Source organism: Elephantulus edwardii, unplaced genomic scaffold (genome assembly GCF_000299155.1).
Source record: "Elephantulus edwardii isolate Elephantulus edwardi_28Jun2011 unplaced genomic scaffold, EleEdw1.0 scaffold00044, whole genome shotgun sequence".
NCBI lineage: Eukaryota > Metazoa > Chordata > Mammalia > Macroscelidea > Macroscelididae > Elephantulus > Elephantulus edwardii.
Window position 1 is genome coordinate 17,262,931 of NW_006399794.1, and position 13,840 is coordinate 17,276,770.

General features: G+C 46.1%; 1 protein-coding gene across 1 annotated transcript in view; it reads right to left on the reverse strand.

Annotated features, from left to right (window-relative positions):
* Positions 1-13,131, reverse strand: part of CHRDL2 (chordin-like 2) — a 38,677-nt gene extending 25,546 nt beyond the window's left edge. The window contains exon 1 of the mRNA XM_006885580.1: positions 13,050-13,131. Coding sequence (XP_006885642.1) covers positions 13,050-13,131 — 82 coding nt within the window. The remainder of the gene's footprint in view (positions 1-13,049) is intronic.
* Between the last annotated feature and the right edge of the window lie 709 nt (positions 13,132-13,840).

A 13,840-nucleotide genomic window follows, 5' to 3' on the forward strand; every position in this document is an offset into this window, starting at 1 on the left:
CAGTGCGATTGGCACAGGACAGAGCGGAGTTTAGGGCTGTTGTACATAGGGTCGCTATGAGTCGCAGGCGACTCGACGGCACATAACAACAACATAACAACAATTTGTCTTTTGATTTCCTGACTGCTGGTGATAAGAATATTGATTGTGGATCCGAGCAAGCTAATTGCTAAGTAATTGCTAACAACTTTAATCTCTTCTCTATCTATTATGGTGCTGCCAATTGGCCCAGTGGTGAGAATCTTCTTGATTTTGAGCTTCAATCCATACTGAAGACTACAGTCCTTGACCTTTTGCAGCAAGTGTTTCAGGTCTTCTTCAGTTTCAGCAAGCAAGGTGGTGTCATCTGCTTATCATAGGTTGTTAATAAGTCTCCCTACAATTTTGATGCCACACTCATCCTCATAAAGCCCTGCTTCCCAAATGATCTTTTCTGCATACAAATTGAAAAGTTATGGGGACAGGATGCATTCCTGAGACACTCCTTTCCTGATTTTGAACCATGCAGTGTTCCAGGCTCTGTTCTGAGGACTGCTTCTTGGTCTAAGTGTAGGTTTCATAAAAGCACGATCAAGTGCTCTGAGATTCCCATTTTCCTCAAGGTTTACCACAATTTATTGTGATCCACATAGTCAAATGCCTTTGCATAGTCAATGAAACACTCCACTTTCTGCCAAGATCCATCTGACACTGGCAATAATGTCCCTAGTGCCATAGCCTCTTCTAAATCCAGCCTGTCTATCTTGTAGTTCTCTGTCAATGCACTGTTTAAGTCTTTTCTGGATAATCTTCATCAGGATTTTTCTAGTATGTGATATTAATGATACTGTTTGACAATTTCCATACTCTGTTGGGTCACCATTTTTTGAGTGGGAATAAATATGGATTCTAAATGCTAGTTATTATTATTAAATTAATAATCTGAGGCCCAAAAGAGTAAATATTGCTGATAAAGACATCATCAATCTAGTCACCAAGCAGGGATGACAACTCCAATCTCTTGACTCTTGTTCCAGTTCTGCTGCTGGCACAGGGGTTAGATATCTTTTCTGTAGTCCTGTTTTTCCTGAAACCCCCATCTCTCATTGTCAATCAATTGCACTATTAGAGCGCTGTCTAAAACACTCCTGCCCTCACCTCTCACCCACTCATGACCTCACCTGGGTCAGGTCTTCCAGTTTAGCTTCATCACCTCTTGCCCTATCCCTGCCTAACATCCTCCACCAGACACTGGGTTAGCTTTACATTTCAGAAGAGAAGTCTTCATTCCTGTGGGAAAGTTCTTTAGCCCTTAAGAAATAGAAGTTTCTAATGGTGCTTGGGAGGGCCTGGGTTTGATTGGCCTCTTATCTGTCTCTGGGCACAGAACACAAACTGAACTTCACTAAGATATGTTGAATTAAAGGGGATTAAAAAACACAGAAGGAACAACTAAACACAGATATTGTTATAAATAAAATTGTAAAAAAAAAACAGAGAAGGAGTCAACATTTACCATCTTCTCAGGGCTGAAATTTTTACATGAGTTATTCATTATCTCAGTAATGCTACTGTTTTAAGAATTAAAGTGGCCAATACTTATAAAGTACTTACTTTGCCCAGTCCTGCCGCTTAGTTGAATGATACAATAATGATATTCATGGTAGTAATTACAACCGAATAGATGATAACATCCATGTTGCAGTATTGTAATTATTAGAAGACTGAGGAACACAGAGACTAAGTGACTTGTCACCAAGCTGGTGATTTGAACCTAAAACTCCAGCTCCAAAGAGCAGAGCTCCTTCTCCAGTTCATATTACCACATACAGTTTTGTACCTAATCCCAGGGCTTAAAGGCCAGAGTTCTTTCTTTTCTCTCTGGTCCACTGGCAACTATCACCCATTGCCCACTTTTCTTTTTTAGACCCCTGTTACCACTTAACATCTCGTGGTATATGCATAGTGTGTTGGACTGCTAACCCAAGGGTCAGCAATTTTAATCCACCAGTTGCCACATGGGAGAAAGATGGGCAGTCCCCTCCAGTAAAGATGTGATAGTGTTGGAAACCCAGTGGAAGGTTATAAAAAGTTGGACTTAGTGACAATGAGTGTTTTTTAACGCGCCCTAAAGGGGCATCCAGGTCATTGGAGGCAACGATAGTAAAACTTTGTCTCATATAGTTTGGGCATGTTGTTAGAAGGGGACCATACTTGGGAAAGGATGTCATGCTTGGAAAGGTGGAGGGTCAGAGAATGGGAGGCAGGCTCTCAGTGAGCTGGGTTGACACAGTGACTGTAATGGTTGGCTTGAGTATGTCAGAGATGATGAGGATGGGCAAGGTTCAGATCCATGGATCACAGGGTCACTATGAGTCATAGTTGACCTGATGACACTTAACAAGAAGAACAACAACAATGGCATAGTGGGTTACACGGTCTGGGTGCTGCTCTAAAAGGTTCAGCTGGCAGTCATTCCTTGGAAGAACAATGGACAGTCTCCTCCACATGGATGTACAGCTGCAGAAACCCAGAATCAACTGGGTGATGGTGTTTTTGGTGTTGTTATGTGACGACTTGGAACTGACTAGTAGGTGGTTCTTTAGTGAGTTTTCAGAGGCTGTAAATCACACAGGAGATTGCCCATCTTTCTCTCAAGAAGTAGCTGGAAGATTCAAACTGTCTGCATTTGGGTTAGCAGAGCATCTCTTTACCCATGAGGCCACCAGAGCTCCCTGTGCTTTTGGTATATTCCTATCATTTTTAGAATCTAGAAGTTACCTTTTATGACTCTTGGTTCCCACTTTCTAGGGTCAAAGATCTTGAAAATATTGAGTCTTATACTTTCTTTTTATTTTTATATTTGTCTGAATACAAACTTCATATGCATTAGACTCTTACCATTTTTCTGAATCCTATTCTCTAGGACTTTGAAACACAGAATCTTAGAATGTTGATTGTGTTGTTATGCACTGTCAAATCAGAACCAATTTATAACTAAAAACCAGCAGATTTTCAGAAGTTGTAAATTGCAGAAGAGGAGATTTTCTATCTTTCTCTTGGGGCACAGATGGTAGATTTGAACTACTTGTCTCTGGGTTAGTAGTATAACTCCTCACCACTAGGCCACCCGAGAGCTCTCTCTAAGAAGCAGTGTATTAGTTCAAAGGAACCACACTGTCAGTCAGTGGTAGGGCACATTGCACATGTGGTAGCCCCAGAGCACATTGTCCCTAGTAGAGGAAGTTATGGAACATCACCAGCTGACAGAAAATCTTCTTTATTACCTGAAATCTCTCTGCCTCTGGCTTTTCACACTCCTCTCGCTCTGCCCTCTTGGGTCACTCAGAAGACAGACTGGAGAGCACTGCCATGATGCCCTTAGAATCTGGACTTTGATAGCTTCTAAAGACCACAGAAGGATAAGCTTAGTCCCCACCCCACTCCCTTCCTGCCCCCCAAAGTTGAGCAGGAGGAGGGATTAGACAGCAGATCCCATTTCCAGCAAGGCCCCGGCTGGCCTGTATCAAATGCACTGTGTTTATCTCTCAGCCACTGCTGGCAGAAAGGGTGGGACACGGGCCCAGCTGGGGTGCTTGTCAGAGCCAGCCCAACTCTCCAAGGAGTGAATAATAATGTCTTTCTTCCTTGTCCCTTCCCCCCACAAGGGAGGAGGCTGATTGCAACACTGCCTGGGCCTTAGATTCACAGCCCAGTTGCTGAAGAAACCCTGACCCACCTTCCTTGGGGCAGCCTTGTAGCCCTGGACCCTATGCCAGTTGGCACCCCTGCTCCTGCTGCCGGCTCTGAACATGAAGACAGAGAATGTCTCAGCCAGTGCCCAAGCCAGGAGGTCCCCTCCCCCCACCTACAGACCTGGCAGAGGCTGAGAATGTGGGGGGCCTGGCAAGCTGTCTCTCAGCCTGGAGGCCCACCACAAGCCCCACTCTACCAGCCTCTAAGGTGAGAGGCACAAGGAAGCGTGGCATTGCCTAGAGCTCTCTCTCCCTTAAGGGAGGTGAGTGCCCAAGGCAATGCCAAAACCAGGCCGGCGGGATGACCTGCCAGGTGGCAGGCCTCCTCAGTTACTGTGGTCCTGGCACCAGCACCAGTCCTTGCACATGGCCAGTGGAAGGAGCGCTTGTTCCTTAGGCCACAAATTCACTGAGGAAGGCTTTTCCCCTCTCTGAGCCTCAGTTTCCCATTTGCAAAATAAGAGGGGTGAACTACAATCTTTAGAGATTTTCTGTTGAGACAGTTTAGACATTCGTCATGAAAAGAGGCCAAGACTCCAAGGTTCTAGGTTTCTAAAATTCTAAGATTTGAGAATTTTATGTTTCTAAGAGTCTACAACTCTAAAGGACATAAGCTCCTACAGTTCTGGAATTTTGTGCTTCTATAATGGGATCATTTCAAGAGTCCATGATGTTTGAATGACGTCTTAGCATTCTCAGGATCCAAAGTGGATGTGGAGACAGTTTAGGGAGTTAGCGGGGCCAATTCTGAGTGACACTGTGAAGGAGACATTGCTTGTCTCTCCCGTCTCCTTCCCTTCCCATACAGGCCTTTGGTTCCTCAGTGGCCTTAATGGCTTCCCGTCTCCCACCTGAGTCTTGCCTTTACCCTGAACCTTCCCCACCACATGTCTCATCCCCTCAATTCTGAGGAGATCACTTGTGCCCACATTTCCTTTCCAAAGACAAAGTCATGTTGTGCCTTCTCTCAGACGTTTCGTTTTGTTTTGTTTTCCTACAGAACACTTCCTGGTTCTGTTACCTAACCTGTAAGGAATCTATAATGGAAAAACTGTTGTAGTTGTTGTTGTTAGGTACCACTGAATCATAGTAACCCTATGAAGAGTAGATTTTAATCTTGTCCTATATTGTGCCATCTTCACAACTGTCACAAAATTATGAGGATGGGGAAACTACAGTGGGGAAATTTCAGATTGGAGAGGACAGATGTCCCTATTCCAGGCCTTACAGAGAATAAAAACAAACAAACAAACAAACAAATAAATAAAGAAAAAATTTGATATAATTCATAGTCTTTAAAATCCCTTAAAGTGGGCACAGGCAGATAGTTAGTTATGATCCTGCCTTTGGATTCAGATATCCAAAAATCCAAACAGCAGCTTCAGCTTTTACTTGCAGGATAGGAATATTACTTCCTGTTAGTCATTCATTTATTGAGCCCTTTATATATATAATCAAGTCTTACACATGTCAGTTCTCAGACAGACAAAGAGATGTAATACATGCAGTTTGATGTGTGTTGTGATTATGGAAGGTAGAATCTTCAGAAAAGGCTTCCCTGAGAAGATGCCTGAGCTGAATCTTGAAGGAATTAAACAAAGGGATAAAGAAGCGGGGAGAGTGTCTCACACAATGAGAGCTAAATGCAGAGGTACAGAGGAGGGTGTGAAGATGGTTTATGCAGAGAATTGCAAGTGCTGGGTGTGAGCTCCCCTCCCCACAGACAGGCCACAGCCCATGGTCTTTTCCTGTACTGACATTGGCTAAAAGTGATGGACCTTCTGCACAACAATTGGCAGAAAGAAGATAACCATCCATGTTTAAAAGATGCTTTCACTCTAGATAGCATTCTCTGTTCTTTGGTGTTTAAAGAGTTTAAAATAAAATCATTTAAATAAAAAAAAAAGTGATGGACCTTAACTGCATCCAGAGCGGTTACATTTAAACCCAATGGAACACAGCAGTCCAATCTGCAAGTGATCACAGGGATGTCACAGAGCCAGGAGACGTTTCAGAGTGGCCATGAGTCAGAGCTGACGACAACAGCTAACAACAACAACAACAACAACAAAATTATGTTTATCTGATAAACTCTAGATATCACTGTGGCACCCCAACTTGTCATGAGCTGGCTCCCATCTCCTTTTCAGCAAAACTCTTTGTGGTGGCCCTGTTTTCAGCATCCCCTCCTCTTGCGGAATTCCTCACTCTTCCACCACCCTACCAGATCCTTTCACATTTCTGTGCCTTCCCACCACTGTTTCTTTGAGTGACTATTTCCAGTGTTTGTCTTCTCCCCTTCATTTTGTAAAAACCAACTTAGATGCTACTCTCTCAGTGAAGCTGCCCCAACCTTCTGGACCACTAGCCCTCCTTCCATGAGACTCCATAACTGAGTCTAGCCCTCCACTAGAACTCTGATCATAACGGGTTCAAACGCAAACTCACTCCAGTCGAATTGATTCTGACTCATAACTGACCCTCCAGCAGGTTCCTGAGATTGTAAATCACAATGGGAAGAGACTGCCCGTCTTTTTCCAGAGGAGCTGCTGGGAGATTTGAACCACTGGAGACATGCAGCCTTTGGGTTAGCAGCTACAGACTAAGTCACCAGAGCTCACTTCACAACGGATTAGAAAAAGGAAAAAAAGCCCCAAACCCACTCACTGTCCTTGAGTCATGGTGATTCTGAATCATGACGATGTTCCATTGAATTTCTGAGACTGTAAATTTTAGCAGGATTGGCATGGTTCTTATCATGTTTCTCTTATGGAGTGGCTAGGAGATTTGAACTGATAATCTTTCAGTTAGCAGCCCACCACTTGACCCACTATGTCACCAGAGCATCCTACATTGAATTAGAAGTACTAGTTGAATGATTTCTTCTCCATAACTAAACTCTGAACTTCTGAAAGGCAAAGCCCAGATCTCATTACTAATTATTGTATCGATAGTGGATAGAGCAAGGAGCTCTGATGGTGTAGCATATTATGTGTTATACTATTAACTAGCTGAAAAGTCAGTGGTTCAAATCCACCAGCCTGTCAATGGAAGAAAGATGGGCCGTCTCCTCCAGTAAAGACTTACAGCTTAGGAAACCTGATGGGGAATTGTAAGGAATCCATAACTACTTCACAGCAATAGGTTCACTTTAGGTTAGTATGTAGTATGGCACCTCCACAGTTTATTAGGTAAATTATAGCAGGATAGAGTCCACGGAGAGGGAGAGGTCCCGGAGAAAGAGGCAACTGATGGCCCTTAATAATGGAAGTCTGTTTTTTTGACAAAGAAAATGTCAGTTAAGCTCTGGTGAATTAATCCACAGTCCGTTGTGCTACTAACCTGAAGGCCACTCGTTTGGTGATTCAAATCCACCAACTGTTCCAGGGGAGAAAGATGAGCAATCACCTCACTTGCAAGACAACCTCAGAAAACCTGATGGACGCTCAGCTATGAGTTGGCTTCAGTTTTAACAGCAATAAGGGAGTTTATGCAAATCAGAAAGAAACAAATACTTCTTAGTTCCATTTATCTTGTCAGCTATCAGGAATTAGTCCTTGACCTCCCCTGTCCTCTCAACTCCCAAAGGACCTGCTAACTCAAATCACAGAACATATAAAACTGTGAAATTTCATGCGCCTGGAGCAGGTAAGGGGAAGAAAAGCAATTTCATGACATAAATAAAACTTCTAAATTATAGCCATACCAGTCCATCCTGCAGTCTGACTTGAAACTCTAACGCTGTGATAAACGCTGTCTAACGCTGTCTTGTAGAGGGCTGGTTATGGAGCTCTGGTGGCCTAGGGGCAAGAAGCTGCACTGCAATCCTGAAAGCATGCAGTTCAAGGCCACCAGCTGCTCCTAAGGAGAAGGCTGGGCAATCTCCTCCCATGCGATTAACTGCCTGCTGAAGGGTCTGCTATGGGGAGGGTCCGCTATGCATCGATTCTGACTCTGTGGTACACAACAACAATAGAGGGCTAGTTAGGATTGATTCATGTGGTTGGGAATTCTCCCAACAGCAGCTAGAAAAGGCAACCAGAACTAAGCTGGACAGGAGGCTGGGTGAATAACACAGGGAGGGCCTAGGGTGAGAGAAAAGAGGCTAGGATCCTGGCTCGCCTCTCCCCAGCCCTCAAGAACTCAGGAAATCTCTGTGAGCCTGGCTGCACAGGAATGTGAGAACGTTTACATCTCTCTCCTCACGCCCACACAGCCATACTTTCTCTATTTATTTATAGACCCCCTTTCACACAAACAAACTTGCTCCCTTCTGAGACATAAGCTCGGCTCTGGGCTCTGACACCCAACTGAAGAGGCCTCTTAAGGGAATTGGGACAAAATCCTCAGCTTTTCTGGCCAAGCTGGGCAACCAAGGGAAAAAGGCCTCAGTTCTCTGAACCAACTGAGTCCTGTATCCAGCTCCTGATAGGAGTGGAGGGATCCACCAAGGAAAGAATAGTCGGGAAACCAGGGAAGACAGATCTGTTGTCTAGCGAGGTACAAGGCAGTGATGGGACTATTTCTTTTCTATTTTGCCTTGACCATTGGTACTTAGAATACTAGAGAATGTTAGGCATTTGGAGACATCCAATTCCTTCATTTTCCAGATAGGAAAACTGAATCTCAGAGAAAAGAAGGGACTTGCTTAAGACTGTGAATTTATGCCAGCACAAACTCTAATGCTAGTGGTCAGATCTGAGGAGGGCACTTTGAGGGATATCCATCCCCTAAGGGAAAGGCTCTCGGGAAAATCTACTGTCAAGGACTTCTCCAAAGTGTTGGAGATCAACACTCTCCAAATGATCTTAAGGACTAAGGTGCACCTGATCCAAACCATGATCTTTTTAGCTACTTGCTATGAATCTGAACATTGGACAGTGAATAAGGATGGCAGAAGAACTGGTGCCTTTGAGTTGTGTTGTTGGAGAAGAGTAATGACTATCCCATGAACTGCTAAAAGAACAAGTAAATATATCTTGGAGAAGGTGCAACCAGAGTGCTCCTTAGAAGCAAGGACAGTGAAACTCATAAACTTTGGGGATATTGTTAGAAAGGACCAGTCCTTGGAAAAAGATGCCATGCTTAGAAAGGTGGAGAGTGTCAGTGGAAGGAGGGAAAGATCCTCAACAAGCTGGGTTGACACAAGGACTGTAACAATGGGCTCGAGTGTATCAGAGATGGTGAGGCTGGCACAGGATAGGGTAGGGTTCCAATGTATTGTTCATTGGGTCCCTTAGTTGTAGTTGACCTGACAGCACCTAACAACAACAAAGGATAAGACTAAAAGAAATGACTCTAAAATGCAAACAGAAGGGTTCAGGTGAGCCATGGCAAGAACTTTCTGACTCCAATATGGATAGCTGAGGGTGACCATGGAACAGCCCTCTCTGGGATAGAGTCTTTCCTAGAGGCAAAGGTGTCCCTGAAATGTTGTCTGTACCCTCTTCCCAAGGGCACCCCTCCCACGCCAATCTTTGGGAGTCTTGGGGAGCCCAAGGGATGCACGTTTTCTCTCCCAGAACCCGGCGCCTTGGCCGGCGGCTGGGGGAACTTGAGAGGCCAGTTCTGGAACAGGTGCAACAGCTGGAGCAGCTTCGCAGCTGTTGCCCAGCTCAGCTCTGCAGCCTGAGTCAGTGAGTGAGGCAGAGACCTCTACTGGTGGGAGAGAGGAGGTAAAGAACGCCTGTCAAGGACCCACACAGAGGCCTGACTGGACCCATTCTCAGCACTCCTTCCCTCAACCCCACACGCCATCTAGTCAGGCAGATGGGAATGGGGCTAAACTGAATAATAACAGGGCAGGGTCCCCACCACCCCATAATCCCCAGGCGCAGTCTCCCAGAGGTAGAGGATCTGATTGACCCTTTCCTCCTGGCAGGCCAGAAATCCCAAGCTGCAGACTCATGCAGACTCATCCCTTTTCTATAGGTCAGTGTAGATTCTCAAGAGTCAAGGCAACAATATCTTTGGATCTTGGAATCTTAAAATCACATACTGTTAAAATGGAACTGTCCACAAAGATCACCAATTTGAGCTCAAACAACTTGTTTTATAGCTGGGGAAACTAGGGGTCAGAGTAAGGCAATCTACCATGCAGGGACCATGGTGGGAGCTGGTGGATGGAGCCTCAAAGTTATGATTCCAGGTTTGCTTTCTGCATCACACAATACCGTGGGCATCTTCCTTTCAGCCCCATCCCTGCTTTTGTGTCTGGAATTCCTCTACCTGGGAACAAAAGCTTCAATTGACAAAATACATATAACTTGAAGAATGAATAGAGAAACTGACTTTTTTTTACTGTGACAAGGGACCCTTTCTTGAAAGCAGAATTGGGTAGAGGTTGGGAAGCTCCTCTCTCTCTTTCTCTGTGTGTGTGTTCCCTCTGGGAGGTGGTAATTAGTGAGTGAAGGCACAAAGGACAGGAAAAGAGGTCCAGAAACTAGTCAGTTCTTAACCTCACAGAGGGGATTGGTGCACAAAATGACAGAATGACCAGCATCTTATATATGCCACTCAACCTGGACCTGAGCTCAGTATTGGTCAGTTGACCACATCAGAGATGCAGCCTGAGGGAAAGGATCTAACTTGAAGGTGAAACTGGAGTTCAATCTGGTGCTCAAAGGTTAGAGAGGTAGGGCTTTAGCCTGTGGCTGGAGTTCAGCCCCCATCTGTGTTGACATCAGAGCCCAGGCTATGACTGGAAATAGAGCTAAGGATAGAATAACCTTTGTTTTTAGTTTTGCACTTTAACTGGGAAGCAAGTTGCTACTCATGCTTGCAAAGCCTCGGCATTCTGCAGGACTGGGCACCCCATGTGATTGATATTACACAGACTTGAGAATTTCCATCTGTTGGTACCACTTCTAAAAACACCTAAGATAACACTAGAAGATTTCTCATCCATGATAAGCTTAAGACCTTGTTTAAACTAAGGTCAAGATCTTAATAAGAGATCCTCAAATGGGACCCCGGGACATGACTATAGGATTGTAGCTTCACAGCTTGTCAGCACTAGAAAAAACGAGGCTCAGAGAAGGAAAGTGTCTGGGACACACAGTCAATGACAGATTGGGGACTAGAATCCAGGTCTCTACTCTTTAACAGGAGTCCCTGGGTTATGTAGATGGTCAATGTGTGGTTGCTAACCAAAAGGCTGGAGGTTCAAGCCTACCCCAGAGGACCCTGTGATTTATTTTTTAAAAAACCAGCCAACCCCCTAAGAAAACTCTAAGGAGCACAGTCCTACAGTGACATTCATGCAGTCTCCATGAGATGGAAACAACTTGCTGGCAACTGCTGCTGGCTTTTTAATAAATCTAATGTATGACCTTAGATATGTCTGTCCTTATTTCTGGGTTTCAGTTTAACTGTGTGACTAGGTACATTGAGGAGCAGAGGCCAATGATTTTCAAGGGCTCCTTTAGCTCTGACATCTCTGAATCTGAACATCTTCCTTTGAATGCCAGCCAACCTCACCATAACAAGTCTGTTGAGAGCTTTTCTTCTTGTATGTAAGAAATGTGAGAACTCCCTACTTTCAAAACTGTAGGGGATGATGGAACACTGGCAGGACACAATAAGACCTTAAGGTCAGTGAAGGCATGGAGAAGGGGAGAGCCAAGAGTCAGGGGGAATTTGCTAGATGTGATGTGATCTCAGCCAGACTATGACAGGTTGAGGAGATGAAAGGTGAAGAGAGGACTATGAGTGGAATATGAGAATCCTGCCAGGTGATCTGATTCTAGGATATCGTGGAGGCTAAGAAGGAGATGTTAAGTGGAAGAAAGAGGTATGGAGAGCATCCTGCACTGACTCCTGGAGGAAGCAACAAACAGGTATTAGAAGGAAGCCATCAAAAGGGGAGGAGATGACTCTACAGAACATCAGGACTTTTCAAGTTATAGGTTAGTATCTCCCTTTGGCTGACGCTGAAGTTCATAGAGTTGAGACTTCTGAAGAGACACACTACTCAGAAGAGGCAGGGGCAGGACTCGCACTCAACACTGACAGAGTTCTTTCCATCACTTTTTCACCAAGGACTCCTGAGAGACTTACATTGCTGTTAGACCTGAGATAATCCCCCCTGCCTTCACGAGTAGAGGCAGGACTGAAACAAAATCCAGCAGCACCCAGCTCCAGAAAGTCACGTGCTAAAAGAAAGACATGGATTGGAGGACTGAGCTGTGGAGGGGAAAGAAGTCCAGGCTGGGAGCTGGGAAACCAGAAGCCCTGCCCTGTGTGAGACCTGGAGCAAGCCACAGCCCCTACTTGGCCTCAGTTACTTTATCAGAGAGATGGGCCTTGGACTAATCTCTCGTCTCACTAAGGGAACCTGTGGTTTGGCTTTTCATCCTCACTGCATCCTAACAGATCTGCAAGAAGTGAATGGCTTAGAATCTATCAGCCTATTGTGACAGCAGCTAGGAAAGTCTGAAAGAGTAGATAACTTGTTGAGGTGTCTGTGTCTAAAGCGAAAAGTTTCAATTTGGGAATTGATATTTTTCAAGCACCTATTTTGCACCAGCCTTGTATTGATTGCTTTTCATGTCTTTAATCTTCTGTAGTCTTCACAACAGTCCTGGAAGTTTTCTAGATTAGGAAACTGAGGCAAAGAGTACAGAAGCATAAACTCACCCAATCCCACCAGCTGACATTGAACTGGGAGTGGGAAGATGACGATCTTGGTCTATCTATCTCAACTGTGTCATGCTCTGAGTTTCATTGCTCCAAACCAGGCCACTCCCAGACACTGTGGGACAGAGGGGAAACTCAGAGGATTTGGTGCTACACAGTCTTTGGGCTTTGGGAAGCTTTCTAGCTCTGTAAACAAGAGCAAATTTCTTTCTTTTTCTCAGCTTAAATTTTCTTATTTGTAAAATATCCATGATACCTACCAATTGGAGATCTGTGAAGATCAAAAGAGATAAAGAAATGGGAACGCTATTCTAGTTAGCACTTACTTCTTCCAACATGCTCCTTCTATAGGTACTAACAGCCTTTCGTTTATAAAGTTACTCCTTATTTGAGGTCAAATACACCCAACTCTCCACTAGGAATGGCAAGCCTGCCCTCTCCCTCATTGGGCTCAGACCCCTGTCACTAAGCCCATGCTAGCAGTCTTGGAGTGTCAGGGTCTTGCCAATGGTCTTCTGAAATAATCAGCTCAACGTTGGTGGCAGAGAAGCCTCCAGCCCTCCCTACACAGGTGCTGCCCAGGTAGCTGCTAGAACAGCCGGAGGTCCCACATCTTGGCACTTGGGTTCCACCGGCTCCCTTGGCCCCTCTGCTTGCCCAGTCTCCCCTTCTACTTACGGGCTCGAGCATGGGAGTCCAAAGGGAACCAGAGCAGCGCGAGTCCCAGCAAGGAGGAGAGGACCCTCACCTCAGGCACCATCCTTCCGTCCCCCAGAGCCAGTCGCTGAGCCCGGAGGGGAGTCTGGAGAGGACACTGAGGCGCAGTATCCCAAAGCAATCAACAGACCAAGCGAGAGCTGCTGCAGCAGCAGAGGAGACTAGAAAGGAAGGCAGTGAGGAGAGGAGGGAGCCCAAGGTGGAAATAAGAGAAAGGTGTAAAGAGAACAAGGGACAGGGAAGGAAGGAGATGGAGAGAAGGAGGAAGAATGGGCAGGAGGTAAAAGCAAGAAGAGAAACGGACAAAGTGAGAGGGAGAGCAGTAGAAGAAAGAGGAGAGAGGGCACAGGTTACGAGAGCGCGCGGCTTGGGGCGAGGCGCGCAGGACCACCGGGCTGTTGTGGGCACGCGGGCTGGAGGCGGCGGGCGCCCCCTGCTCGGCAGGCTCGGTGTCGGGCTTCGGGGGCCCGGGGCCCGGCGTGCGCACCGGCGGTGGTGGCGGCGCGGGCGCGGGGCTGGCTGAGCGCGGGCCGGCTGTGCACGCCGAGAGCGCCAGGCGCGGCGCTCGGGCGCATTTGTACTTTGCCGCGGGAAGCAGGCAGCCCGGCCTGGCGCTAGCCGCGTCCTGGCGCCTCCTCTGGGCCACGGCGGACTCGGTGGATTGGCCACCCGAGGAACAGGCCCACTTTTTTCTCCTCCTCTCTCGTGCGGGTCTCCGGGACGGACGCCCCAGGCGCGGCGCCGGGAGGGGG